We start from the raw sequence: 26,513 nt of genomic DNA, 5'->3' as shown, positions 1-26,513 counted from the left end.
AAGCATTTAATCGCATTGTTGACTGCGTGTTAACCTGCATATGACAAATAAACCATATTAATGCCATATCAGTGTTTGTTTTGTGAGCAGTTTGTCAAATGTGCTGCTGTTCCAAAATGCACAGCTTTCTCAAGGTGATTAACAATATTTGCGAGCGAACGCAAAAGTATTGCGTGGGGACGCAAAAGAAAAAAAATCCCCCATGGCCCCTCGCGGGCTCCGTAGTTCTACTGGGAGCGCTACTAATAATGGGAGATGTAGTCATTCTTGGATGCACACACACATTTTTCAATACATACTCACACATAAGAGTAATGGCCTGTTTATACATGGTGACAGTCTTCAGGGAAGGGAAGGTAGCTGCCTGTCGCAGCCATCTGACATGCTCCAATAAGCCCATCTGGTAAGATGACCAAGGTGTCTTTGTCCCTTTGGTGGGACGTTTACTGCTCACAGCGCCCTCCAGTGGTCAAAAACCTCTGCTAGTTTGCAGATAAATGTAGATAACCAGCTTTGATGTAAAGCCTTTTGATGAAGAATGCCAAGAAATACTGCTAAGCAAGGATATTTTTATTTGTTTTGTTGTTTAAAAAATGCAGAGAGCTATTTTAAAGAATATGCCGTGAATATGCACATATAGCAGTACAGGGACATTTTTATCATCGTCACTCCAATGGAGTCATTTTACCTCGGGATGCATTATTATTCCTGTAGTTCACTTTACAATATTCAAATCAACATAAATACAAGACATTTATATGCACTATTTAGAGATAACAGGAGACTATTTGTATCCATCATACAAACTGCAGTATTTTGCATTATCTCCCTGGTGTGTGATTCAGGCCTTGTGTCATTTTGCTGCAGCACCGCACCCTGATTTCCATGATGTTATCAGCTTGCAGATTAGCTTGAGTTATGTTTGTGTGTGAGAGGTTTTGGCCTGAGAGTTTATTTGATTCCAAAGCACAGAGACGGTTTGACTTTCAGCCTCACTTGGCATCATTATACATCCTCTTAAAACCTACTCGGGTATGTTTGAAACTTGTGGCATTAAGTTGACGATTTTCTTTTTGAGTTTAGATAAAAAATAATTACAAAAAAGAGTAAACCAATACTGTGTAGGGTACACACACACCACAAATTTCACCTTTCACCTACAAGAGGTCCGTTTTTCCAACTTACTTTTAATAGCTTCACTGGACCTTCACATTTAGTCAAAACAAAATCTCATTCCAGTTATTAGTGACACAGCTTTTCCAAAACAATGAGTCTTTTCATGACCTTGCTCGTTATGGGCTTGTTTCTTTTTTTTTTTTTGACATGACATTTGCCAACAGCTATGGAAAGTTTCACCTAAGATGAAACAAATCAAAAATTGTATAATTTGTAATAGGCTGATTATGTTTAGGAATCCAAAGAGCTTTTAGATAATAAATAATTAACTCTAAATTTCCCATCTTTGTTGCTAATGTGGGGCTGCACAGTGGTGCAGTTGGTAGCACTGTTGCCTTGCAGTAAGAAGGTTCTGGGTTCAATTCCCAGCCTGGGGTCTTTCTGCATGGAGTTTACATGTTCTTCCTCCCCTGTTCTCACTGGGTACTCTGGCTTCCTCCCACAGTCCAAAGACATACCTGTTAGGTTAATTGGTAGCTCTAAACTGCCCTTAGGTGTATGAATGAGTGTGTACATGGTTGTTTGTGTGTTGCCCTGTGATGGACTGGCAACTTGTCCAGGGTGTACCCCACCTCTTGCCCATAGACTGCTGGAGATAGGCACCAGCTCCCCCATGGAATAAGTGGTAGAAAATGAATGACTGACTGTTGTTAATGTGTGAAACTTTAGACGCAAACTTGGCTTTTATTCAGTGTGATGATTATATGTTGGAAATGATGGAATGTGAAAACGTCAGTAATAAGGTAGTTTTTAGGGTTAAAGTGATGTTTAATTTTTTTTTTTTTAACGAAGAGGCATAAAGCAGGGCTTTTAGTAAAAACAGAATCCACTCTTTATTGGCTGTCACATTACCAAGTTCGATTCTGATTGGTTAGATCACAGGAAATCAATATTTCTAAGCAAATTAGTTCAGGGGCTTACACAGAACTTTGGATTATGTCATGAACAAGACAACTATAAGGAAATATAGCTTTATGACTCCAATAAATAATATGTACCAGCAGGATGCCATTTAAAGTTATTTTCTTTCGACCAATGATCATAATCTGTAATTTTTATATAGGAATTAATAAATATAATAAAGATAAATACGGTCTAACATGAGCAGAACTCCAAAGCCCATTTTTAAATAATACAGCATGTGTGGGCTCGTGAACTGGGCACCCAGGGGAGACCCGCAGGAGAAGTGTGTCAACCTGAAATATGTGTTAAGTTATTCACCCACTCGAACAAGAGAGGGATAAGTGGGGGGATGCTAACCCAAATGCATTCCCTGGACTCTGGGTAAATATAGAGAGGGATGGGCAGAAGAAAGCATTGGCAGGTCATCCATTTTTCATGAGATACCATGACAGCAATGCAAACATCCCTTTTTCCAAGCACGGAGGAAGCCAGCAAATAATCTAAAGAGAGGAATCACTTCAAAGGATAACATCAGGGGATCTATTTGTGTTTTACCTGGAGCAGCATGCATCCTTTTTGTGTTGAACATGCGATGGTAAAAAGAACTATAAAAATGTTTGTAACACTTACAGATGGAGCTCAGTTAGGGAAACATTTAAGAATGTATGCAACGACTGCATGTTGCTGGTCAGGCCAATGTTTAGTGGGCGGGGGAGTGTTAGGAAGTGTGATTTCATGAGATCTAAAACAAGAACTGCATATCCTCAAAAGACTGTCTTTATCTTGCACAATTTTTCCTCAAGTTCTCTTCACTCGTTTGCCTTTCCTGGACTGTGTTCTTCTGCTCCTCGTGGGTCCTTGTTGTGGAGCCTTCCCTCTCCAACCCACAGGCTCTTCTCCTTCTGCCTGTAACACAAAAAGAGACCACAAAACAGACAATTACAACCTCATATCCTGAGCAGTGATGTGAAGGGCTTAATGAAATATCCTGTACCCATTAATCTTTCCCCTAGGGTTGTGCAGAAGACTGGAAGCACTGGGCCAGCCACTGATTAAATGCCCCTAATGGAGGCCATTCATCTCGCCTTGTATCTTGAACATTTCAGCTTGTAGAAGCGGCCATGACTTCATTGTTGCATGTTTCCTTATGCATGCATGGTTGTTTTAATACATCTGGTTGTACTCTTTATTTAATTATGTACTTCTACATTTTCTTATTTAAACTTTCTTCTGTTTCCTAAAAATAAACAAGTTTGGGTCATCATTAAGTGTTAGTCTTTAGCTCCACATTAGCTCTCACATAAAATCCAGTGCAACCCATTGCCTTTAGAGGTCACCTAATCAGTAAACACGGTACACTTGTGTGTAGTTTAATCTCAGTATAAATACAGCTGTTCTGCACAGAAGTTCATTAGATAACATTAGTAAACCCAGGATGCAAGGTGGCACAGTTGGTAGAACTGTTGCCTTGCAGCAAGAAGGTTCTCAGTTTGACTCCCGGCCGGGGGTCTTAATGCATCAAATATGGATGCATGGGTTCTCTCCAGGTACTCCGGTTCCTCTCACAGTCCAAACCCGACTGTTGGGTTAATTGGTCTCTCTAAAATGCTCTTAGGTGTGTGCATGGTTGTTTGTCCTCTGTGTTTCTGTGTTGCCCTGCGATGGACTGGCGACCTGTCCAAGGTGTACCCCGCCTCTCGCCTGTAGACCACTGGAAATAGGAACCAGCTCCCCCACGTCCCTGTACGTAAGAAGCGGGGATGGATGGAAAACCCAAGAAGGATAGAGTTAGTGAGAAGTTTAAAGCAGGTTTAAGTTAGAACATCTCATGGAACAGTGTTCAATCCATCATCAGACCATGGCAAACGTGGAAGAAAAGAAATAACATATTATCCCCTAAACCTGCCTCTCATAGGAACTTAAACATTGTCTTGGTTACTATATTCTCCCTATTATCTAAAGAGATCTAAAGATGCATCATCAAACATTGACCCCACTATAGACTACAGCCCTAAGTCTTCCTATTTTTGCCAATAAAATGCCAAATAATTTGATCTCTTGGAAAGAGTCGACTGTTACAACCCTCCTCAGTGTTTCCTGTCTCAGTTACCTGGTGGTAATTTCTCTTGTTCTAGTTGAGAAAGTCCCTGCTACCCGGTCCCGGATAAGCGGAAGACGACAAGTAAGAGTAGTTGAGAAAGGGGTTCACCTTCTACCAGGACAACTACCTTAAACATACAACCAGAGATACAATAGAAAAGTTTGGATCAAAGCATTTTCATGTTTTAGAATGGCTTAGTCAAAGTCCAGACCTCTGTCCAATTGGAGCTGTGGCAAGACCTAAAAACTGCTGTAAACAGATGCTGTCCATTGAATGTAATTTAGGCTTTTGGCAAGTATTTGATAAAAATTTTAGAGACAAGCAAAATGTGGTACTACTCCTGACCAAGTGTGTCAGGGGGCTAAATATAAATACTCAGTAAATCTTTCAGAATTTTATTTACAAAAACAATTGAAAATCATGTACTGTTTTACTTCAGGTTTGCAGTTATGTATTACTTTCAAACAAAATACCAAAAACATATACTGAAGTTAATTCTTGTAATACAATAAAATGTAAAATTACAAGTGGTATGAATATTTTGTAAGGTGCTGCAGGTAGGTAATTGACTTGTAATTATTGTTATTTGAACTACATTTCATCTGCCACACTTTTGGTCTAAATAATATAACAACCTTAATAATTTCCTATCAGCATAAAAGTTATTCCACCACTGAGTTCTTTAGGTCAAGACTAATTCATATTAAAATAGCCAGATTTGACAGTACTAGTCAATTTTTATTTTTTTTAAATAAATGTACCAAAGATGCACTACTTGGTATTATATAAAAAAAAAATTATCCTGCACTTGTGTTTGAAAAATGACATCATTGTGGGAGGAGAGCTTGAAAGCAGTGATGTTTATGCTGGAGGACAGAAGAACAAGGAATAAAGGGACGTAAAAAGGACACCTGCTGGGCTGTGATGAGGAGAAATCCTCAGGGGGTAAAATGAGATCATCCCAACACTACCTAGCAATTTAACTGGAGCAATTGTGACCCCTATTGGCCAAATTAGGTTTCATGCCGTTAAGGCCAATGTCTGTGCACACACAACTGAAAAATATACCTGTTTGTCATGTGTTGCCTTGCAGAGATATCAATGAAGTTGCCCAGACTGTAGGCGTATGAGGGACCGAATACATAGGAAGAGGCTGGGTTATCTGTGAACAAGCAGAAAGAAAACATAAATTAGGAAAGGTGGAGGTTGAAAATGTTGTTTTTATGCCAGCATTGTATGATCACTACCGATTCTTCAAAGAGAACATCCCAAAAGATGGATCTTTGGCTAAGAACAGATTTTGTACTCTTAATGTTATGCAACAGTTCTCCTACGGCTTTGAGCTTTCGACATGGCGATAAAGATGGGCATGAGTGAGGGACAACAGGCCCAGCTGTGATCAAAGGAGGTACATCTGCAGAGCTGGAAGGTACTCCCCCATACACACTTAAAGAGAATGGTGTGGGGGGAAATGCAGTGGAGAAACAGGGGTAGTTTTATGGATGACTGACTGCCACAGCAAGGTTAAGGGATTCAATCTCTCCCCAGTCGCCATCCCTTTGGTGCAACTACCTAAATTCCTAAACCAGCAGTATACAACAGCTTGTCTGCAGTTTAATTATCAGAAGACATAACTAGCAATTTCCTAACTTTCCCTGTATATGGGTGTAAACAGGTAATTAATTAGTTTATTGGCAAAAAAATGTCTTTTGAATAGGAGTATGTTGAATAGATGTGTGGTCACTTATTGCTGCAACAGAATAGTGATGAAGTGGGCACAGTGGCTGTTGTGGAGGTAAATAGGTGAAGAAGGAGGATCTCTACTCTTACAGGATCCTGAAACAGGTTAAATCTTGGATTTAAGAGAAGGTGCAACCCAAACCAGAGGGAAGAGGACAATTAAAAATAAAATGTAAACCAATGATATAGGCCTTTAAATTTGGTGGAAATCTCAGTGGCCAAGAGAAGACAAGTGGATTTGATGGTGCAGGGTAGACTCAAGATTTTAGAGCTACAACCACAAGATGGATGAAGAGGATGGAGCTCTCCTGCTTACACATTGTTGGTGAGCCAGTAAGTGTGTTGTCCTCTGAAACAAAGCGTTGGTCAGGGTCAGTCACCAGATCCTGGGTGGATGTGATGGGGTACTGGAGAACCCAAATACCAAACCACAAAGTTTCTTTTTGCTGGTGGTGCTCATGTCCTTCCTGAGCATAAAATGTACCGTAAAAGACAGACAATAAAACAAATACTGTGTCATATGTGAGCTGTGCCCACCTGATCTCCTGAAATCACCAGACAACTGTCTGACTGGTCCTCTCTCTTCACGGAAACTGAGGAGAACGTTTTGATAGTTGCAGGAGCGAGTTTCTCTCCTGGTGTGTATTCCTTTTCTTCTTTTCCACCTTGCAAAACACGAGATATTACTACATCTTTGGACTTTGAACCTTTGCTGTTCAAGCCATTGAGGGAAAGTGGTTCTGTGGCGCCATCTGATGTCAGTTTTAGCTCAGGGCAATGTGGCAAAAAATCAGCCACTGAGGTGAATTTGTCCTAATCTTCTTCATCATCTCCTTTGCTTCGGATCTCTTGATCAGTAAGAAAAGCTGAAATCTTCTGCAGTGTTATTGTGCTCTCAAACACGTGAGAATGTTTCAACAAAGGTGCTGATGAGGCCAAGGAGAAAGAAGAGCCACACAAAGAGCTCTGATTCTCAGAAGACAGAATGTCCTCCTGTGCCTCACATTGATTCTGTAACATAGACATAAAGATTAATGGTTGTTTCACTCGAAAATATGTATGCATTTGTTTATTTTAAGTATGGAGACTGAAAATGTATACAGAATTGAGAGTATACTGTTCCTCCTGGCAGCCCTCTGTGTTTACTATGTGTTCTGTTTCTTCCAGAGCTTTCATAGAGAACGGGCTGGGATGGTACTGACAGAAATACAGGGGTTGGACAATGAAACTAAAACACCTGTCATTTTAGTGTGGGAGGTTTCATGGCTAAATTGGACCAGACTGGTAGCCAGTCTTCATTGATTGCACATTGCACCAGTAAGAGCAGAGTGTGAAGGTTCAATTAGCAGGGTAAGAGCACAGTTTTGCTCAAAATATTGAAATGCACACAACATTATGGGTGACATACCAGAGTTCAAAAGAGGACTAATTGTTGGTGCACGTCTTGCTGGCGCATCTGTGACCAAGACAGCAAGTCTTTGTGATGTATCAAGAGCCACGGTATCCAGGGTAATGTCAGCATACCACCAAGAAGGACGAACCACATCCAACAGGATTAACTGTGGACGCAAGAGGAAGCTGTCTGAAAGGGATGTTCGGGTGCTAACCCGGATTGTATCCAAAAAACATAAAACCATGGCTGACCAAATCACGGCAGAATTAAATGTGCACCTCAACTCTCCTGTTTCCACCAGAACTGTCCGTTGGGAGCTCCACAGGGTCAATATACACGGCCGGGCTGCTATAGCCAAACCTTTGGTCACTCATGCCAATGCCAAACGTCGGTTTCAATGGTGCAAGGAGCGCAAATCTTGGGCTGTGGACAATGTGAAACATGTATTGTTCTCTGATGAGTCCACCTTTACTGTTTTCCCCACATCCGGGAGAGTTACGGTGTGGAGAAGCCCCAAAGAAGCGTACCACCCAGACTGTTGCATGCCCAGAGTGAAGCATGGGGGTGGATCAATGATGGTTTGGGCTGCCATCTCATGGCATTCCCTTGGCCCAATACTTATGCTAGATGGGCACTTCACTGCCAAGGACTACCGAACCATTCTTGAGGACCATGTGCATCCAATGGTTCAAACATTGTATCCTGAAGGTGGTGCCGTGTATCAGGATGACAATGCACCAATACACACAGCAAGACTGGTGAAAGATTGGTTTGATGAACATGAAAGTGAAGTTGAACATCTCCCATGGCCTGCACAGTCACCAGAACTAAATATTATTGAGCCACTTTGGGGTGTTTTGGAGGAGCGAGTCAGGAAACGTTTTCCTCCACCAGTATCACGTAGTGACCTGGCCACTATCCTGCAAGAAGAATGGCTTAAAGTCCCTCTGACCACTGTGCAGGACTTGTATATGTCATTCCCAAGACGAATTGACGCTTTATTGGCCGCAAAAGGAGGCCCTACACCATACTAATAAATTATTATGGTCTAAAACCAGGTGTTTCAGTTTCATTGTCCAACCCCTGTATGTCTCTGCTGTTCGGTTTTCTTTTGGGCTGCTTTGGCCACACAACCTCACTGAAACAAAGAATATAACACCTGAAACTTTAGTGCTGATCAGAAATCTCATAAACCCATGAATGTTGTACTAATTTTGTGCTTTTAATAGTTAAACAAAAGAGCTCTATTTTCAGAGAGGAACCATACTACAGGATACAACCTAAATGATTTTTATGGACAAGATTTGTGTTAAAAAGTCTGAATTTATTTCTTCTAATCCACGCAGAGTGAAAAGCAGACACACAGATACAAACATATATATGCGGCAATATTCAGATTAATGTCTCTAGCGATTTCCCATCAGGATGTCACTAGTGGCTACAAAAAAATGCATAACTGTCATGCCCACGATGAGTGTAAACTTTCACTAATCCTTACCAGAACTGAATGTGGTTAAAAAAAGGTGCAGATAACGATAAATTAGGACCTTACCTTATGCTGGGATGTGGTTTTCTCACTTCTGTCACAGCTCTTTTGACCAGTTTGTCCAGTTCCTCTGAACACATCGTTCTCTCTGTCTGATTCTGATACAGTGTGGCAGACAGTGGGCAGGGTGCCATTTCACTAAAATAACCTGAAGAAAATAAAACTTACATGTAATGCACTTTTTTCAAAGCCTTATGCAATCCCCAAATGTCTTTCTTACCTTTATTCTTTAGCTGGAAGATGGTGACTTCAACTCCTCTGCAGTCTTCTCTCCTCTGATGAAGAGTTCTTTTTAAATGTTGTTTTTGTATTTGATGTGTAAAGTAAATTGAGCTGTGTAAGAGTTAAAATAGAAAAACCCACATTGCATCCTTCTGGAATGTATTTTACAGCCTCAGCACCCAGATTGACGCCCTGACAAGCCTGGAGGAAGTGTGTGACCATGTCCTCACTTTCTGTGTGGCTTTTCCTCAACAAGGCCCAAGCATCAGACACATAAGTGGGAGATGGAAACAGAGATTGACCTAACAGCCAAGCAAACATCTAAGTCATTATTCAATAAGTGAAGAAGCCAGAGTGCACCTGCTTTGCAGAAGCACTTCCGCACAAAGCTTTCCATCTTCAATAGCCTCTATGGGTGGTTTTGCCCACTGGAGATACTTCATTGCCATGTAGTACTGCTTCCTTTTCAGCAGAGAGATGATAATATATCGATGCTGCCAGGAAAGCTGAGGGACAGCGGCTCTGGAACTCAATAAGAGCTCCGTGGAGGCCTAGGAAAGTTTGAACAAAATTTATTGTACTTTTATAGGCTAATCAATCTCTTTAAATATGAACAGTAGAACTCAGAGAGAAATACATCTTCCATTATTTTTATTTTAACAATTTCATTGTTCAATTTCATTTTCTTTCTTAATTGAATACCTTAATGCGCCCACGGTCAAACATCCAGAAGGCTTTGATTTGTTGGGAAAAGCTGTAAGGAACTGTGAATGCATGGCAAAAAGGCTGCAGAAGGTTGTCTTTGTACTGTAGGAAGTTTGCCACATCCAAGATGAAGTACATTAGCTGTGACAAGTTTGTTAGGAGCCATATAATCCATAATGACTGTGAAGTACATTAAAGTATTCATACCATTTAAACTTTGTAACATTATGCCATGTTACAGCTACAACATTTTATTTCATTTGGGATTTCATGTGGAAGACCAACACAAAGTAGTGCATAATAAAGATGAATGATTCTCAGAAAAAATCTGGAAAGTGTGGCATACATATGTGTACACCTGTGTGTAATTTAATTTCAGTATATATGCAGCTGCTCTGTGAAGGCCTCGGAGGTTTGTTTAGGAACATTAGTGAACAAACAGCATCATAAAGGCCATACTAATAGCTCTGAACATTTCAAAGAGCTCTGTTCAATTCGCCTACAGAAGGAGATTATGAATCAGAGAAGCAGCCAGGAATCCCATGGTAACTCTGGAGGAGCTGTAAACATCTATAGCTCAGCCAAGAGAGCGTGTTGACAGGACAACTATTAGTTGTTCACTCTGTATGTCTAGGCTTGATGGAAGATTGAAAGGCATTGCTGCAAGAGAGCCATAAGAAATCATCTTTTCAGTTTTCCACAAGGGGACACAAAAACATCTGGAAGCAGGTGTTCTGGTCAGCGGGTGTTTTGGCTCAGGGTGGATGAATAAAAATACAAACATCACATTTTCCATTGAAGAAAATAAGACAACAATCAACAGTTTCCTCCCCCATCACCATTATACACTACTTAGTGTGGATCCCAAATATGGCCTGGTGGACCCACTGTCCTGAGTGTTTGTATTTGCCCCTGCTCCTGCATATCTAATTGAAATGATTTCATTACCCCCTCAGTATGCCATCAGGTTATGCAAAAGCCTATTACTGACCACTCAATTTAAATCAGGGGTGCAACATCTGAGACAACGGTATCAAACACCATCCCTCATGGGCTGGTGTCTTGCAACTTTCAGATGTGTCTTTGCCTCAACATCCCTGAATTACATAATTAGGTCATTTGAAGGACTCTGTAGAACTTGCACGAGGAGATAAATCAGTCATTTTAATCAGATGGACTTGGGGCACGTGTCTTCCAACTCCAAACGTTGCATTACACCAGCCATGGAGGACTGAAGGTTGAAACCCCTATTATTTAAGATGTAGGAATTTGGACCCTGAGCACCAGGGTTTATGGACCAATAGTCTATTACATCTAATTTCTGGAATTGCGACGGTCAAGGTGGCAGCAGGTTGGATTAGCTCTGTTAAGAGGGATTCTTCGTAAAATAAAGAACACATTATGGAGAACCCTGAGCATCCTCTTCATCAGATTGTCGTACAACAACAGAGTGTCTTCAGTCAGAGGCTTCTTCACATCTGCTGAAAGATGGACCGCTACAGGAGATCCTTCCTGCCCACAGCCATCAGTGTATACAACTGCTCTTTGAAGAAACCTGTATAATATGAGCTACAACAAGATTTAATTTCCCCCCTAGGATTAATAAAGTATTTTTAATTGAATAGAATTAATCTAATCATTAATATTTGAAGTTGCAGCATGACAAATTGTGTAAAAGTTTAAGTTTGACAAGATATTGTACATATACAGTAAAAGCCATCTAATGAGCTCTAAGACATCAGTTTCAAACCCCAGTCTTCAAGGGCTGGTGTCCTTCAACCTTTAGACGTATCCCAAGTTCAACACACCTGAACCAAATGACTGAATTACCTTCTCATGCACACATATTCTACTGAGTCCTTCAAATGACCTAATTATGCAATTCAGGTGTGTCTGGCTTTGGACACATCTAAGAACTGCAAGACAACTGGTGTTTGATACCTGTGCTCTAAGACATAATCTACGTATAGTGGATACTATACCCTGCACCGACATGTTGTCAATACAAGGAACCAGGACAAGCATCAGAAGTGCCTGCAGAGTAGGGGGAGGGTAGAGCTGATCTGTGCAATCTTCAGAAGTCCATATACACCCATATCTATTGCACAGCTGTGTCACCATACTCTCTATCAAAAAGCCACATATTTCAATCTCTCTCTTATTCCACCTATATTTAAAAAGGGGAAAAAGTACAGGAAAACAAATTTTAATTATAGAGGTGTGGGTAGAATTGAAATATTTGTAATCTCAACAAAAATACATCATTGGTGTTACCCAGCTGCTTTAAGATTAATTTCCTGATGGCTGAGCTCCATTTCCTTCCACATCTGAGAGATACGCCTCAGTTCTTGGGATTCTAAAGGCGACAACAGGAAACAAAACAGTCTTTAAAGGTGGGATTATTGTTGTCATGTCAGTTCATCCATTTACAAAGACAACAGTACCAGGGAACCTTGGTAGGAGCCCCATGATGCCCCACCACTGAACCAGCTGACCCAGCCTGATGTGTTGCTTCATAGTCCAGTGCTCTTGGTTCCAACAGTTGTGTCTGCCAGCTGATGAATGCTGTGTCCCCCTGCAGATCATACATGGAACCCCCACATCTACACAAAATTAAGACAAAAACTTTTATTATACAGTGGGTAGGGGGTGTAGATATGATTAAATATGCTTTGTTGATCTGGCGTTTTGCTTTATGGACCTAGCTGCTTTCTTGACCACTGGACCAAGGTCAACAGGTTCTGTAACCTCCAAAGCAATAGGTGTAGTTTAATGAAGGAGCTCTGATCCAGGAACATCCACAAGCCCTGGCAGTGACTGTAGCCTGTTAGGTTAAAAAAATATATATATATTATTTGGATTTATAGGAAACTTCTAGAACTGATACACAATGAGTTACCTGAAGTGGTGCTGTCCAATTACATTGTGTGAAGTAAAATTAAAGGGTTTCAGCACAAAATCTTCCATTTTAGTTGGGCTTTACACATTAATGTGAAAGAAAAGGGCCAGAAAGTTTCAAGCCAATGAATTTCCTAAAAGCAACTGAAACCATTTTTTTGTTTTATCTATTAAAAGGAAAATGTAAATCAGTAAACATGGCTAGACATGTGCTACATTTAGCTAATGGGCTAACTTTCATTTGAAAAATAAATTAAATGAAAGAAACAATTCTCAAGAACTCAAGAACAGATGAGAAACAATAATTGACATCTATCAGTCTGAAAATTACCATTACCCACACATGAAAATAAACATGGAACAATGGTGAACCTTCAAAAAGGTGTCAGGCCAACAAAAATGACCAACTTATGATACAACTTAGAACAACACCTAAAGTACTTCTGGCCTCACTTTCCATAGTTAAGGACTGTTTTTAGGATCAAACAATAAGGAAGGCATGGGGAAAATATGACATATATAGGAGAGTTTCAAGGCAAAACAACACAGTCCCACCTTCTTGCCTGAAAACCCTTCAATTTGTCCAAATTAAAAAAATTCTGTGAAGAAGAGTAAGCAAACATTCCTCCATAGTGACTTAAAACACTCAATACAAGATAGCCCAAACTCTTGAAGACACAGTGCTGGTGAGAGTGGTACAACCAGATGTTAGGTTTAGAAGGTAATTACTTTTTAACACAGGGCCAGGTTGGTTAGGATAGCTGTCTTACTTAAATAGATGGAATCCTAATTTTAAACTTGCTACCATCACAATTTGTTTAGAGTAATCCTTGTCTTTTTCCAAGCAGATGGCGCGGCAGCTTGCTAAGCTAATTAAATATTGGACAGACAGAGACATTTTCTGTAATTAAAACTGACCATATTTATATGTCAAGCTTTTAAATGAATCTATAATTTTTGCCACTTCATGTTCAGTTGTTTCTCTTGGTCTACATTTAGATGTTGTCAAAGCAAAATGCCTGTAAAAAGCCTCAGATCGGGTAAACATTTTGTGAACTCATGCAAAAACCTAATGAAAGAAAAAAATGAATTCAGGTGCAAACGCAGTAGGATTTTAGCCAAAAACATTATTGATTTCAAATAACAATTAACTATCAAGTTTTTTTTTACCAAGTAATGTGTTTGTGTTTTTTCTAATTGTTCAGTCATTTCAAGCTAGCTTCCCTTTTAAATCACACAATGTCAAATGTAAAAAAAAATACACAAAGTTAAAAACTCTTTTTTATTGAATTCTGATGTCCTCTGTAACCAGCAGCCAAAGGTTTGTAGATGTTCCTCCAAACCAGCATCACCTATTAAGGTTTAACGTACAATAAACATTTTACGTTGAAATATTTTTGCAGGTATGTATAGATCAGAAGTTTCTCTTACTCTTTATGTACCTTTAATAGTCAGGTTCTTCGGCCAGTCGAGGATGGTTCTGATGTTGTTAGCAGCCAAAGCCTCAGACCATTGACCTTCCAACATTTCGTCTGGATCTCACATGTCAGATCTGGGGCTTTGCAGCAAGATGAGGGAGTCCACATGGTGTTTTACAGGGTCCATTACTGTTAAATAAAGCTCATATGCATCAATCAGACACAGGGAAAGGAAGAGGAGATTTATAATGTACTTTGTGCACATGTTCCTCAGGTGTTACAAACCCATAAAATGTAAAGTTGTAAGGTCTTAAGGATATCTTAGATGTAATTAGATCAATGGAATGGACAAGACCAGATTAAAGCATGGAGGTTGCGAGAATTATTCTGAGACATTTAAAGATGTTATATTTCAGTACTTACTCAGCATAGTGGAGGTTGTTTGTCCACAGTATGTTGGAGGAAGTTCGTCTGTCTGAGCAACGCTGTAAGTGTTAAAGGTTCTGTCTGTCGTGTGGATTTTCAGAGAACCCCAGTGGCAGCAGCAATGTTTTCCCTTCACCCCAGCTACTTTCCTAGATGTTAATCCACTAATCTCTCTCTGTTAACATTTCATTGGCTGGTTACACCATATCCAGACTGGTAGTGAGATACTTTGCAAAATGAGAATCCAATAATGATAGAGGGAAGGTATTATTCTCTTCTGAGGAAATAATTCTATCTTTTTGACTTTGTGCCTGCCTCTGTGTGCTATTTCTCAAAATCTCACAGAACCAAATACCTGCACAGCTTCCCAAAGCACTCAGTCATTTTCAACCTTAATTATGTTATTGATTTACAAGCAGATTTCTTACACACAGTCCAAAAAAAAGCATTCACACCCCTTAAACATTTCCATGTTTTGTCACATTACAAACACAAACTTCAATGTATTTTATTGGGATTTTATTTAATAGACCGATGTAGCATGACTATGAAGTGTAAAAAATTTGATTAAATTGTTTAATTTCTTTTTACATATAAAAACTGTGGCATACATTTGTATTTAATCACCTGAGTCAACAGCTGATTATGAATATGCTTATATATAAACCATTCCATTGTAGCTCTGGTTGTATGTTTTGGGTGGTTGTCCTGCTAGAACTTGTTTGCAGCCTCTAGCTGGTTTTCTTGGAAGATTGTCCTGTATTTAGCTTCATTCATCTTTCATTCAACTCTAACCAGGTTCCATGTGCTCACTGAAAAACTACATCCCCACAGCATGATGGTTTAATTTTGGTCCCATGTGACCAGAGCACCTTGTACAGGTCCTTCTCAAAATATTAGCATATTGTGATAAAGTTCATTATTTTCCATAATGTCATGACGAAAATTTAACATTCATATATTTTAGATTCATTGCACACTAACTGAAATATTTCAGGTCTTTTATTGTCTTAATACGGATGATTTTGGCATACAGCTCATGAAAACCCAAAATTCCTATCTCACAAAATTAGCATATTTCATCCAACCAATAAAAGAAAAGTGTTTTTAATACAAAAAACGTCAACCTTCAAATAATCATGTACAGTTATGCACTTAATACTTGGTCGGGAATCCTTTTGCAGAAATGACTGCTTCAATGCGGCGTGGCATGGAGGCAATCAGCCTGTGGCACTGCTGAGGTCTTATGGAGGCCCAGGATGCTTCGATAGCGGCCTTTAGCTCATCCAGAGTGTTGGGTCTTGAGTCTCTCAACGTTCTCTTCACAATATCCCACAGATTTTCTATGGGGTTCAGGTCAGGAGAGTTGGCAGGCCAATTGAGCACAGTGATACCATGGTCAGTAAACCATTTACCAGTGGTTTTGGCACTGTGAGCAGGTGCCAGGCCGTGCTGAAAAATGAAATCTTCATCTCCATAAAGCTTTTCAGCAGATGGAAGCATGAAGTGCTCCAGAATCTCCTGATAGCTAGCTGCATTGACCCTGCCCTTGATAAAACACAGTGGACCAACACCAGCAGCTGACACAGCACCCCAGACCATCACTGACTGTGGGTACTTGACACTGGACTTCTGGCATTTTAGCATTTCCTTCTCCCCAGTCTTCCTCCAGACTCTGGCACCTTGATTTCCGAATGACATGCAGAATTTGCTTTCATCCGAAAAAGTACTTTGGACCACTGAGCAACAGTCCAGTGCTGCTTCTCTGTAGCCCAGGTCAGGCGCTTCTGCCGCTGTTTCTGGTTCAAAAGTGGCTTGACCTGGGGAATGCGGCACCTGTAGCCCATTTCCTGCACACGCCTGTGTACGGTGGCTCTGGATGTTTCTACTCCAGACTCAGTCCACTGCTTCCGCAGGTCCCCCAAGGTCTGGAATCGGCCCTTCTCCAGAATCTTCCTCAGGGTCCGGTCACCTCTTCTCGTTGTGCAGCGTTTTCTGCCACACTTTTTCCTTCCCACAGACTTCCCACTGAGGTGCCTTGATACAGCACTCTGGGAACAGCCTATTCGTTCAGAAATTTCTTTCTGTGTCTTACTCTCTTGCTTGAGGGTGTCAATAGTGGCCTTCTGGACAGCAGTCAGGTTGGCAGTCTTACCCATGATTGGGGTTTTGAGTGATGAACCAGGCTGGGACTTTTAAAGGCCTCAGGAATCTTTTGCAGGTGTTTAGAGTTAACTCGTTGATTCAGATGATTAGGTTCATAGCTCGTTTAGAGACCCTTTTAATGATATGCTAATTTTGTGAGATAGGAATTTTGGGTTTTCATGAGCTGTATGCCAAAATCATCCGTATTAAGACAATGAAAGACCTGAAATATTTAAGTTAGTGTGCAATTAATCTAAAATATATGAATGTTAAATTTTCATCATGACATTATGGAAAATAATGAACTTTATCACAATATGCTAATATTTTGAGAAGGACCTGTACATGTTTAAGGTGCCACCTACATGTCTTCTGGCAAACTGCAAGCTGGCCTTTCTATGGCTTTCTTTGTCAATGGTTTTCTTTTTACCATTGTTTCATAAAAATCCGATTTGTGGAGTGCATGACTAATATTTGTCTGGTCAACTGATTTTCCCAACATGGACCTGTGCAGCTTCTCCAGAGTTACCATGTCCCTCTTGCTGCTTCTCTGATTAATGCTCTCTGTGCCTGGCCTGTCAGTTTAGGTGGACAGCCATGTCCTGGAAGGTCAGCAGTTGTTCCATTCTCTTTTACTTTTCAGGTGATGAACTGAACAGGTCTCTGTGAGACGTTCATTGTTTGGGATATTGTTTTATAACCTAAACCAGCTTTAAACTTCTCCTCTGCTTACCGTTCTGCTGTGCTCCTGGGTCTTCATCATGCTGTTTGTTCACTTATGTTGTCTATTAGACCTTTTAAAGTTGTGACAGAACAGCTGGATTTATTCTGAGATTAAGTTATAGACAAATGGAGCCTTTTTACTCCTTTAATTAGGAGACTTCTGAAGGGAAATGGTTGTACTGGTTTTATGTAAGGGTACCAGTGTAAAAGGGAGGTGATAGAAATGTGCACCATACTTCTTAATTTTGTGTTGTATTTTTTATTTGATTTTTGGTTGTTGTTGTTTCTTTTTAAGATTTGAAAACTGCTTGATTTTGACACAAACTGCATATATACACTTACACAACAGCTACTAGTCATTACTTTCCCAGAACTGAGACAATCAGATTTACATAGGTGGCAGAAGGTGGGTCGAAATCCCTAGTGGGGCCCAGGGCCGATTAATGATTAAAAGGAGATTATGTGGAGGGTCAGGTGTTGGCTGCTGGTCTCATTGAGATGCTCCTGTAGCTGCCTTTGTGATATCTTCGTCACTACAACCACTCGGCTCACTCGTGAACGAAGTATGAGGACATCATGGAGAAAATAAACAGATATGAGGATGACGTCTACTGTTACAAGTGAAATCAGAGAACAGGAAGGTGAGTGCAACCTTTATTGTAGATTTGTTCTTTTAATTGTTGATCTACTTCATAAATTAGAGTTGTTACAGAAGAGCATCTTGTTGTAATACATTTTATAGAATTAGGAGATACTGAGCTTGTGTTGTTTGTTTCATAGTTATGGTAGTTGACTTGATAATCCATGCTTTTAAAAACCTTGTCATATATCACTTAGTTTTTTATCACTATTTTACAATCTGAGATACTCTACTTATTTGATAATTATTTTTTCTATTAAAGCTTTCTTCAGTATAACCATAATGCAGCGTCTGCTCGATATCAATTATAACTACCGGAGTAAGCTGCTTATGAAAGGACCTACAGAGAACCTACAACCAAAGCCCCTCCACTGCCCCATCTGGAGGATAAACTGTTCCTTTTCCATTATCTACTTACATCCCACCATTAATCCCACCTTTGCCTTAAAAGAAAACTAAAAAAAGAGAGACACAGACAATGGCAGTTTTAAAGGTGAAATTCACTAAGACCAGAAGGGACAAGCTGGCCCAGATCCTCTGGATCCTCAACTGGATCTCTGTGGTTACAGGGGCCATCCTGTTCTGCTTGGGACTCTTCCTCAAGGTGGAGATCAACAAGCGTGAAGAGCTGATGGCAGAGAAGGACATCCACTACGTTCCCAACATGCTGATAGCTGTGGGTCTCATTGCTTGTGTTATCAACTTCCTGGGTGGGAAGATCTGCTATGACTGTGTGGACACCGTCAAGTTCTTGCGCTGGAAACTGATAATGCTGCCCTACATTGTGTGCACCTTCTTTTTTACCCTGTGCGTGCTTGTGGGGGCTTTGATGTGTTACAGCATGCACTGGGAGCTGGAGGAGGCTCTGAACCTGGGCCTGATGCAGGCCATGAGGTTTTATAAGGACACAGACATGCCAGGACGCTGCTTCCTGAAACACACCGTGGATATGCTGCAGATACAGTTTCAGTGCTGTGGGAACAGTGGTTACAAAGACTGGTTTCAAATCCAGTGGATAAGCAACCGTTATTTGGACATGTCCAAAAAGGAAGTGGTCGAGTAAGTAAATCATGTTGTTCCAACCTTTAAAAAAGCTGATAGAAAAATTAACAGTAGAGAGGTGGTCATCAGCACGAATGGCAGATTAATTTTGACAGTTTTTTAGTGCTTTTGAACCAGTCTTTTTTACAAGATTTAAGTATGACACAATCAGCAACCTTAATTATTTTTAAAGTTTATATTTTAATGCAGAGTTTTTCACAGAGGTTAAAAATTATAAATATAGGCTCAAATATATGCATAATATCTGAATAAATGTTCCTTAGCGAGCGGCATCAATCAAGTTCTTTTATGATTCTGGCTGGATATTTAACGCTTTTTCCTGGCAGAACTGCAATCAGCAGATTCAACTGACCTGGTTTTTAGGCATAGTCCAGAAAATATTCAGTAGGGCAGAGCTTGAGGACATTCCTCACTTTAAACACAAGCCTGCTTCATTTGTTCCAGAATTAGTCTTGTTGATCATTGTCACTGTTCAAACACCTAACTGTGTCCAGGTTTTAACCATCTGACCCAAGTTGTTTCCTTAGATAAAAAGAGATTGGTCAAAATATTTGACAACAACCCAGGAAACACTGAGGCACAAGCCTATGGAAACTGAAATATGCAGGAGCTCCAGGGTCTGCAGTGAAGTGAATTTTACATCATTGTGGACTGAAAGGGTGTAGCACATGAAAGATGATCTGTTTCAACAGCAACGTTTTTAAGCATAAATAAAATTTGCAGCTGCCTTTTAAGGGTTTTAAGGGACATTTAACCAAATATTAGTGGGGAATGTACAGGCACCAACAGTAATATTTTACAAAGCAAAGGAATCTTGTGCAGCAAAGTCTTGTTTTTAAACTTCACAAAAGTTAGTAAATTTATTTCTATTGTATTGATTACAGATAAATTCATAACGTGGCTCACAGAGTAACATCATAATATAAACATAAAATGTCAGACTATGAAAATATAATTACAGAAAAAATAGAACATTATTGATGTGGAGAAACAGAAAAATGCATTTTAAAATTCTTATTCATTTAATGGTCTGTTTAAAAAGCCTTCAATTCCTTTATAAATGTATGTTGTGTAATCATCCCACCCCAAATAACAGAAGACTTTAGATGCATTTTAAAGCCCCAAATTGATGTGACATTTCTGGTGACGATGAGTGTTTGTGAACATCTGACCCCCACTGTGTAGTACATCATCTTAGGTAGCAACAATCAGGACAATGAATACTAAATGTCACATCAGACCCCTTGCAGCTGCTCTAAAAGCTGTGAAAAAATATATTTATTGGGAAAGGCCATATTAGCATCTCTAGAGTTTATATGTATTTTTATATGTTTAACCATTTAGGTGAATGGCAATAAGTATTGATTTCTATGTTAGCCAATCAGGGCTCAACTGGGCTGAGACAAAATGGCTCTTTTGATACAGAGTGCTGTAGTACAGGTATTTGTCCTCATATTTTTTGTCATATTTCTGTGTGTCAGATCTTCAAACAAATTTTAATATTCCATAAAGAAAACCTGGGTAAACACAAATAACAGTTTTTACTTTATAAGTTCATTCATTTAGAAAAGAAGCTATCCAACCAACCATTTCTATGTGAAAAAGTATTGCCTCCTAAACCTAATAACTAGTTGTACCACTCTTACCAGCCACAACTGACATCAAGAGTTTGCAATAACTGACAATGAGTCTCTGCCGAAGTATTTTAATTCAGCCACCTTGGAGGGTTTTCGATTATGTTTAAGGTCACTATACAGTATCTGAATTGGATTTAAGTCCAGACTTTGGCTAGGCCACTCCAAAACTAAATTTTTCTTTGAGTCATTCAGAAGTGACTTGTTTATTGTGCTATGGATTATCGCCCCCCTGCATAACCAAAGAGTGATCTAGTACTGATGGTTGTATATTCTCCAGCAGGATTTTCAGGTAGAGAGTTGCGAACATCTTGCAGATCATCAAGATGTTTTTGATAAGTGTGAGACAAGCCTTTACGTTCTTTTTGGACAGTAGTAGCTTTGGATTCCAAACTCACCAATTTCCCCAGCCTATTTCTTAATATACACTACTCAAACAAATAAAGGGAACACTTAAACAACACAATATAACTCCAAGTAAATCAAACTTCTGTGAAATCAAACTGTCCACTTAGGAAGCAACACTGATTGACAATCAATTTCTCATGCTGTTGTGCAAATGGAATAGACAACAGGGGGAAATCTTTGGCGATTAGCAAGACACACTCAATAAAGGAGTGGTTCTGCAGGTGGGGACCACAGACCACAGACTAATCTGGGTTCTTCTGTGACCTCCCTTGTTGTCGGTGTGCTTTTGGAGGAATTTTGGTTGACAGGTCTCTCTTGGGAAGGGTCACCACTGCCTAACATTTTCTCCATTTATGCAGATTGGCTCTCACTTTGGTTCACAGACATCCCAAAGTATTATAAAATTGCTTTGCAACCCTTTCCAGACTGATAGACATCAATAACTTTATTTTCTACTGTTTTGGAGTTTTTTTTTAAAGATCTGTTGCTTTTGAGGTATTTTAGCCATCAGAGAGGTTCTATTTTAATTATTTACTTTTCTGCAGGTTAGTTAATAATTGGTCCTGGTTTTGGCTTGTGAAGTTGAGCACAGCTTTCTAATAAATGTAGTTTAATCACAATTCATAATTTTAAAAGGGGGAGCATTACTCATTCACACACAGGGAGGTAAGTTTTGGATAGCCCTAAATTATATATAAATATGCATATCTACATATATATCTATATATATTTATATATCTATATATCTATATATCTAGATATATATGTTGATATAAACAAGCAGAGAAAGATGCACCAAATTGACCAAGTAAAACTGATTTTCATCCTTTCCCTGTTTCAAGTCGACTGAGGAGTAATGTAGAGGGGAAGTACCTGATGGATGCAGTCCCGTTCAGCTGCTGTAACATCAACTCACCTCGGCCCTGCATCCAGCAGCAGATTACCAACAACTCGGCCCACTTCAACTATGAGCACCAAACTGAGGACCAGAACCTCTGGATGAAAGGCTGCCGACAGGCACTGCTGGAGTACTACACCCACATTATGCAGTCTATTGGTCTTACAGTTCTCATTACATGGCTCTTTGAGGCAAGGAAATACTAGCTACCTTGCCTTGAAAATGTATTCATACCCCTTGAACTTTTTCACGTTTTGTCACGTATCAAAACAAACTTTTATTTATTTTATTGGGATTATATGTAACTGACAAACGAAAGTAGTGCATAGTTGTTTGTAGAACCCTCTTTTGCTGCAATTACAGTTACATGTGGGTCTTTTTGGGTATGTCTCTAGCAAGTTTGCACATCTAGATCCTGACATTTTTGCCCTTTCTTTTTTGCAAAAAAGCTCACGCTCAGTCAGCCTGCAAGAAGAGCATCTGTGAACATCAATTTGCCACTGATATTCAAATTAGATTGGGTCCAAACTTTAACTGGGTCACTAAAAGAAATGAATGTGTGTTGATTTAAACAATTTTCTTGTAGATCTTGTTTGACATTCAGGGTTGTTTTTGTGCTGGTGAACCAGCCTCCAAAAGGTTTTCTTTTTAGGAATGACTTTTTAAGAAAGACCGATGTTTAACGTCTATCTTCCCATCAAATCTGATGCTGCCACCACCTTGTTTCTGCATGAGAACGGCGGTTTTGACATGCATTCTGCAGATAGCCCAAAAGGTTACAGTTTGCTCTCATCTGACCAGAGCATATTCTTTAATGTTCGCTGTGTCCCCTTCATGAGTTATGGTAAAGTGCAAAAAGGATTTCTGATGGCTTTCTTTCAACAATGGCTTTCCTCTGTGAAGGCTATATTGGTGGAAGGCACAACTCATAACTGTCCTGTCAACAGACTCTCTCTTTTGAGCTGTGGATCTATGCAGCTCCTCCGGAGTTACTATGGGCCTCTTGGCTGCTTGTCTGATTAATGCTTTCTTTATTTGGCCTTTCAATTAAGGTGGATGGCCATCTATTGGATTGTTTGCACTTGTTCCATTCTGATTGAATCTAATTTAGATTGAATAGTCTTTTATGAGATGTTTCAAACTTTGGACATTGTTTTTTTTTGGATTATTGTTGATGTCTTCCTCGGACCTCATGATGCTGTTAGTTTATTAATATTCTCTAACTTACCTATGAGGGGCTACACAACAGCTGGATTGATAAAGAGATTAAATTTCACAGAGGTGGACTTTGTATGCTCAATAGGTAACTCCTGAATACATGTGGTTCCATTGGATTTTATTTAAGGGAATTAAAGTAAAGGGAACTGAACACAAATGCATTCCACATTTTTCAGATGATTGCTTGTCTAACATTTTTTAAACCATATATTTTCTTTCCACTTCAAACTTATTCACTGCATTGCATTGGTCTATCACATAAAATACAAATAAATCATTGTTTGTGGTTGTAATGTGACAAAATGTGGAAACTGTACAATGAGTAGTGAATACCTTTTGCAAGTCATTGTGCCTGCAGTTTTAGGAAAATCTTTACAGTTAGGCCATATTAGCTTCCCCTTTGGTTGACTAAAAATAATTACAATATAATATACCCAATCTTTTGTATAATGAATTTATTTGTTGCTTTTATTATTCTCATGTATACTCCTGTCTTGTTTTAGTTATCAGTTTTGACAGGCGTTCGTTACCTCCAAACCTCCCTGGAAAACATGGTGAGGCAGGGAGATCCTAACTCTGAATCTGACGGCTGGCTCCTAGAAAACAGCCTCATGGAAACGGCCCGGACCAACCTGAGCATCATAAAGAGCCTTGGCAAGAGCAACCAGATAGACACAGTTGACAATGGAGACCCCAACATTGATGTCCCATCCACCTCCAAGGCGCATTACGGCCCAGACAATGTTCCACCAAAGCAGAAAACGGAAACAAGCTAAGCTGTTTCAGACCAAAAGACCCCATCGAAGAGCATCTCCAAAGCAATGAGCTGTTGTCCTCCTGATACAGACTACATCTGTATTTTTGTTACTTAAAAAGTGTTGATGGCTGTTTAAATATATATTATGGATGTCATATATAATATATGTATTTCAAGATATTGGTCAACTACATATTCATGGACATGTTTCATTGTTGCCATGTTGGATTCTTTTGGTGGCAAGACATGGAGTGAGATGGTTAAACACGACTAAAGACTAACACTTGTGTCAACTTAACAAAATAACTTAATGAAAGCGGCCTTGCCATTAATGATGTTTAAGTTCAAGTTCATATTAAATTTACTGAGCAGGTTTTAAAAATAGTCCAACTTCTGGTTGCAGTGATGGAGTAAAGTATTAATTGTGTAACACGCCCAACGGTTTTGCTACAGAAAAATGTTGAGTGGATTACTTCTTAAATGCTTACTGTTAAACCAATGTTTGGGTTTATTAGTGGGGTATTCAGGTGTATAGAAAATTTGTCCCATAGATTATTCACCAGCTGAAGGCAGACATACTTGCTCACTTGCAGAAGGACCCTTAGAAGAGGTGGAGAAAACTGTTCACTGAGTACTCCTGTCGCAGCTCCTGGGTTTCTCTTGTGACTAAAGTACCTTAGCTTGTGTAGCCTGACCTTCATGTCCCAAGAGGGAGGTGCCATGACATATCATGGAAAAGCTGTTAGTATTTCTACCCCGGGTCTAGTCAGGCTCAGTCTCTTCCTTAAAGCCTGCCATGGTTTAATGAAAACAAAACAAAAAATTCTCCTACATGCTTGTTGCCCTTCAAAAAACAAAATCTGCAAACCAACTAGATGTTAAGTACTGCTTTCACACAGCTTGCTTTACAAGTTCTGCCAACAATGGCAGAAGATGACTGGAGGTACAGTTGGAAATTAATTTATTGTGTCCTTATTGGTTTTTATGAACAATAAAGTTTGTTAATTAACAGTGGAGGCAGAGCAATGCATGTAATGTTATAATTTTATTTAACAAAAAGATGATTAAAACTATCTGTAAAACTGGCCACTGGGAATAAAGCACACTTCATTAAAAATAGGAATGCAATAAAATACTAAACTATGTTGCTTTTGGGAATGATAGCAGACATTAAGTTAATTCAATGATTAGTTACAATCTCAAACCAGTGGTAGGGAATATAAGGTCTAATCCACCTCATTCCTACAACCCATAATGCTTTGTTTGAATTATGGCTATGAAGAGCCTGAAAAGTTCAGTGGCCTATCTGTACTGTTACAGTAACTGTCGTGATTCTTTGAGCTTTGTGTTTTTGCTTTGTCCGAATCCTTTGCTCTGGTTGTTCTATTTTGAGTTGTTTTGGTGGTTGATTTAAATTTAGCTGTTTTCGTAGTTTTCATTTGTGTTTAGTTGCAGTTCTTGTTATCTCATGTTGATCAATTTACAGTTTTCCCCGTGTCAACCTGTGTTATTCTGATACCTCTGTGTCCTTAGCCAAGTTTCCTCAGGTTCTCAGTATAGCTCCCCTCACAGCTGCAATTACTCCTGTTGATTAGACTCATTTAGTCCTGCTTTCCACTTTTTCACTGCAGTTTTAAGTCAGTTTCCCATACTCCTTGCCAGATTCCTCAAATATCTGTTGTTTCCCTGTTGTCATGCCTTTTCCTTTTGTCCTGCTGTTCTGCTCATGTCCCTTTCCATAACTCCTCTGTTATTGTACGTTTTTTGGGTGCTCAAAAACTTCATTAAACATGACAGTAAAACAACTAGTGTAGTTTTGTTAAAGATGTCAGGTAGAACCTCATGTAAATTCAAATCAGACAATCACCAGGTTTGGGTTCTAGTGTCATTGAAGAAATGCAGACAGCAGGCTACATGTGTTGTGAGACCAAGACAATATTGCTGCAACATAGCTTCAATGCTATGGAAATTAAAAAGGTAATTTAATTTGATTATAATATGAATTATTTTTTTCTTTTAAATCTAATGAGAGCACAATAGTATTGTCAGTCAGTCAGTCATTTTCTACCTCTTCTTCCATAGTGGGTCTTGGGGAAGCTGGTTCCTATTTCCAGCAGTCTATGGGCGGGAGGCAGGGTACACCCTGGACAGGCCGCCAGTCCATCGCAGGGCAACACAGAGACATAGGACAAACAAACATGCACACATTCATTCACACCTAAGGCAAAGTAGAGAGACCAGTTAACCTAACAGTCATGTGTTTGGACTGTGGGAGGAAGCCGGAGTACCAGGAGAGAACTCACACAGGCACGGGGAGAACATGCAAAATCCATGCAGAAAGACCCCCTGGCCGGGAGTCAAACCCAGGACCTTCTTGCTGCAAGGCAACAGTGCTACAATAATATTGTATTTAGCTATTTTTGAGTTGCAACTTTCTGTGTTGTTTTGCCAAATTGTCTTGGTATTACAGGAAGCTATTAAAAACTATCAATCTATCATG

The 26,513-nt window shown here is 39.6% G+C and overlaps 2 protein-coding genes across 11 annotated transcripts; one reads left to right on the top strand and one right to left on the bottom strand.

The window, feature by feature from the left end:
• Positions 1-1,702: 1,702 nt before the first annotated feature.
• Positions 1,703-14,658, bottom strand: LOC124884995 (protein ELYS-like). Of its 10 annotated transcripts, none has more exons than XM_047393112.1 (16): positions 14,526-14,658; positions 14,127-14,291; positions 13,947-14,036; positions 12,488-12,610; positions 12,231-12,389; positions 12,061-12,142; positions 11,764-11,953; positions 9,784-9,927; positions 9,223-9,632; positions 9,080-9,134; positions 8,866-9,007; positions 6,458-6,931; positions 6,237-6,387; positions 5,249-5,342; positions 4,190-4,307; positions 1,703-2,985 (listed from the first exon to the last, which is right to left on the bottom strand). In XM_047393112.1, exons 2-9 carry the CDS (start codon positions 14,209-14,211, stop codon positions 9,411-9,413), a joined length of 1,095 nt encoding a protein of 364 aa, XP_047249068.1. In that variant the 5' UTR covers positions 14,212-14,291; positions 14,526-14,658; the 3' UTR covers positions 1,703-2,985; positions 4,190-4,307; positions 5,249-5,342; positions 6,237-6,387; positions 6,458-6,931; positions 8,866-9,007; positions 9,080-9,134; positions 9,223-9,410. The 10 variants fall into 10 exon arrangements, with proteins under 10 accessions (XP_047249068.1, XP_047249071.1, XP_047249067.1 ...); XM_047393115.1 differs by having other exon boundaries at positions 4,190-4,303; XM_047393114.1 differs by lacking the exon at positions 1,703-2,985 and adding an exon at positions 3,762-3,820.
• A 3,252-nt stretch (positions 14,659-17,910) lies between these two features.
• Positions 17,911-25,814, top strand: LOC124885072 (photoreceptor outer segment membrane glycoprotein 2-like). The gene is made up of 4 exons (XM_047393268.1): positions 17,911-18,037; positions 18,299-19,095; positions 21,983-22,229; positions 23,760-25,814. The coding sequence occupies exons 2-4, from the start codon at positions 18,515-18,517 to the stop codon at positions 24,030-24,032; spliced, it is 1,101 nt and encodes a 366-aa protein (XP_047249224.1). The 5' UTR covers positions 17,911-18,037; positions 18,299-18,514; the 3' UTR covers positions 24,033-25,814.
• Positions 25,815-26,513: the final 699 nt, after the last annotated feature.

The sequence above is a fragment of the Girardinichthys multiradiatus genome, chromosome 19 (genome assembly GCF_021462225.1).
Source record: "Girardinichthys multiradiatus isolate DD_20200921_A chromosome 19, DD_fGirMul_XY1, whole genome shotgun sequence".
NCBI classification, from domain to species: Eukaryota; Metazoa; Chordata; class Actinopteri; order Cyprinodontiformes; family Goodeidae; genus Girardinichthys; species Girardinichthys multiradiatus.
Note: the sequence above shows the minus strand (reverse complement) of the source record. Positions and strands in the feature narration are given on the sequence as shown.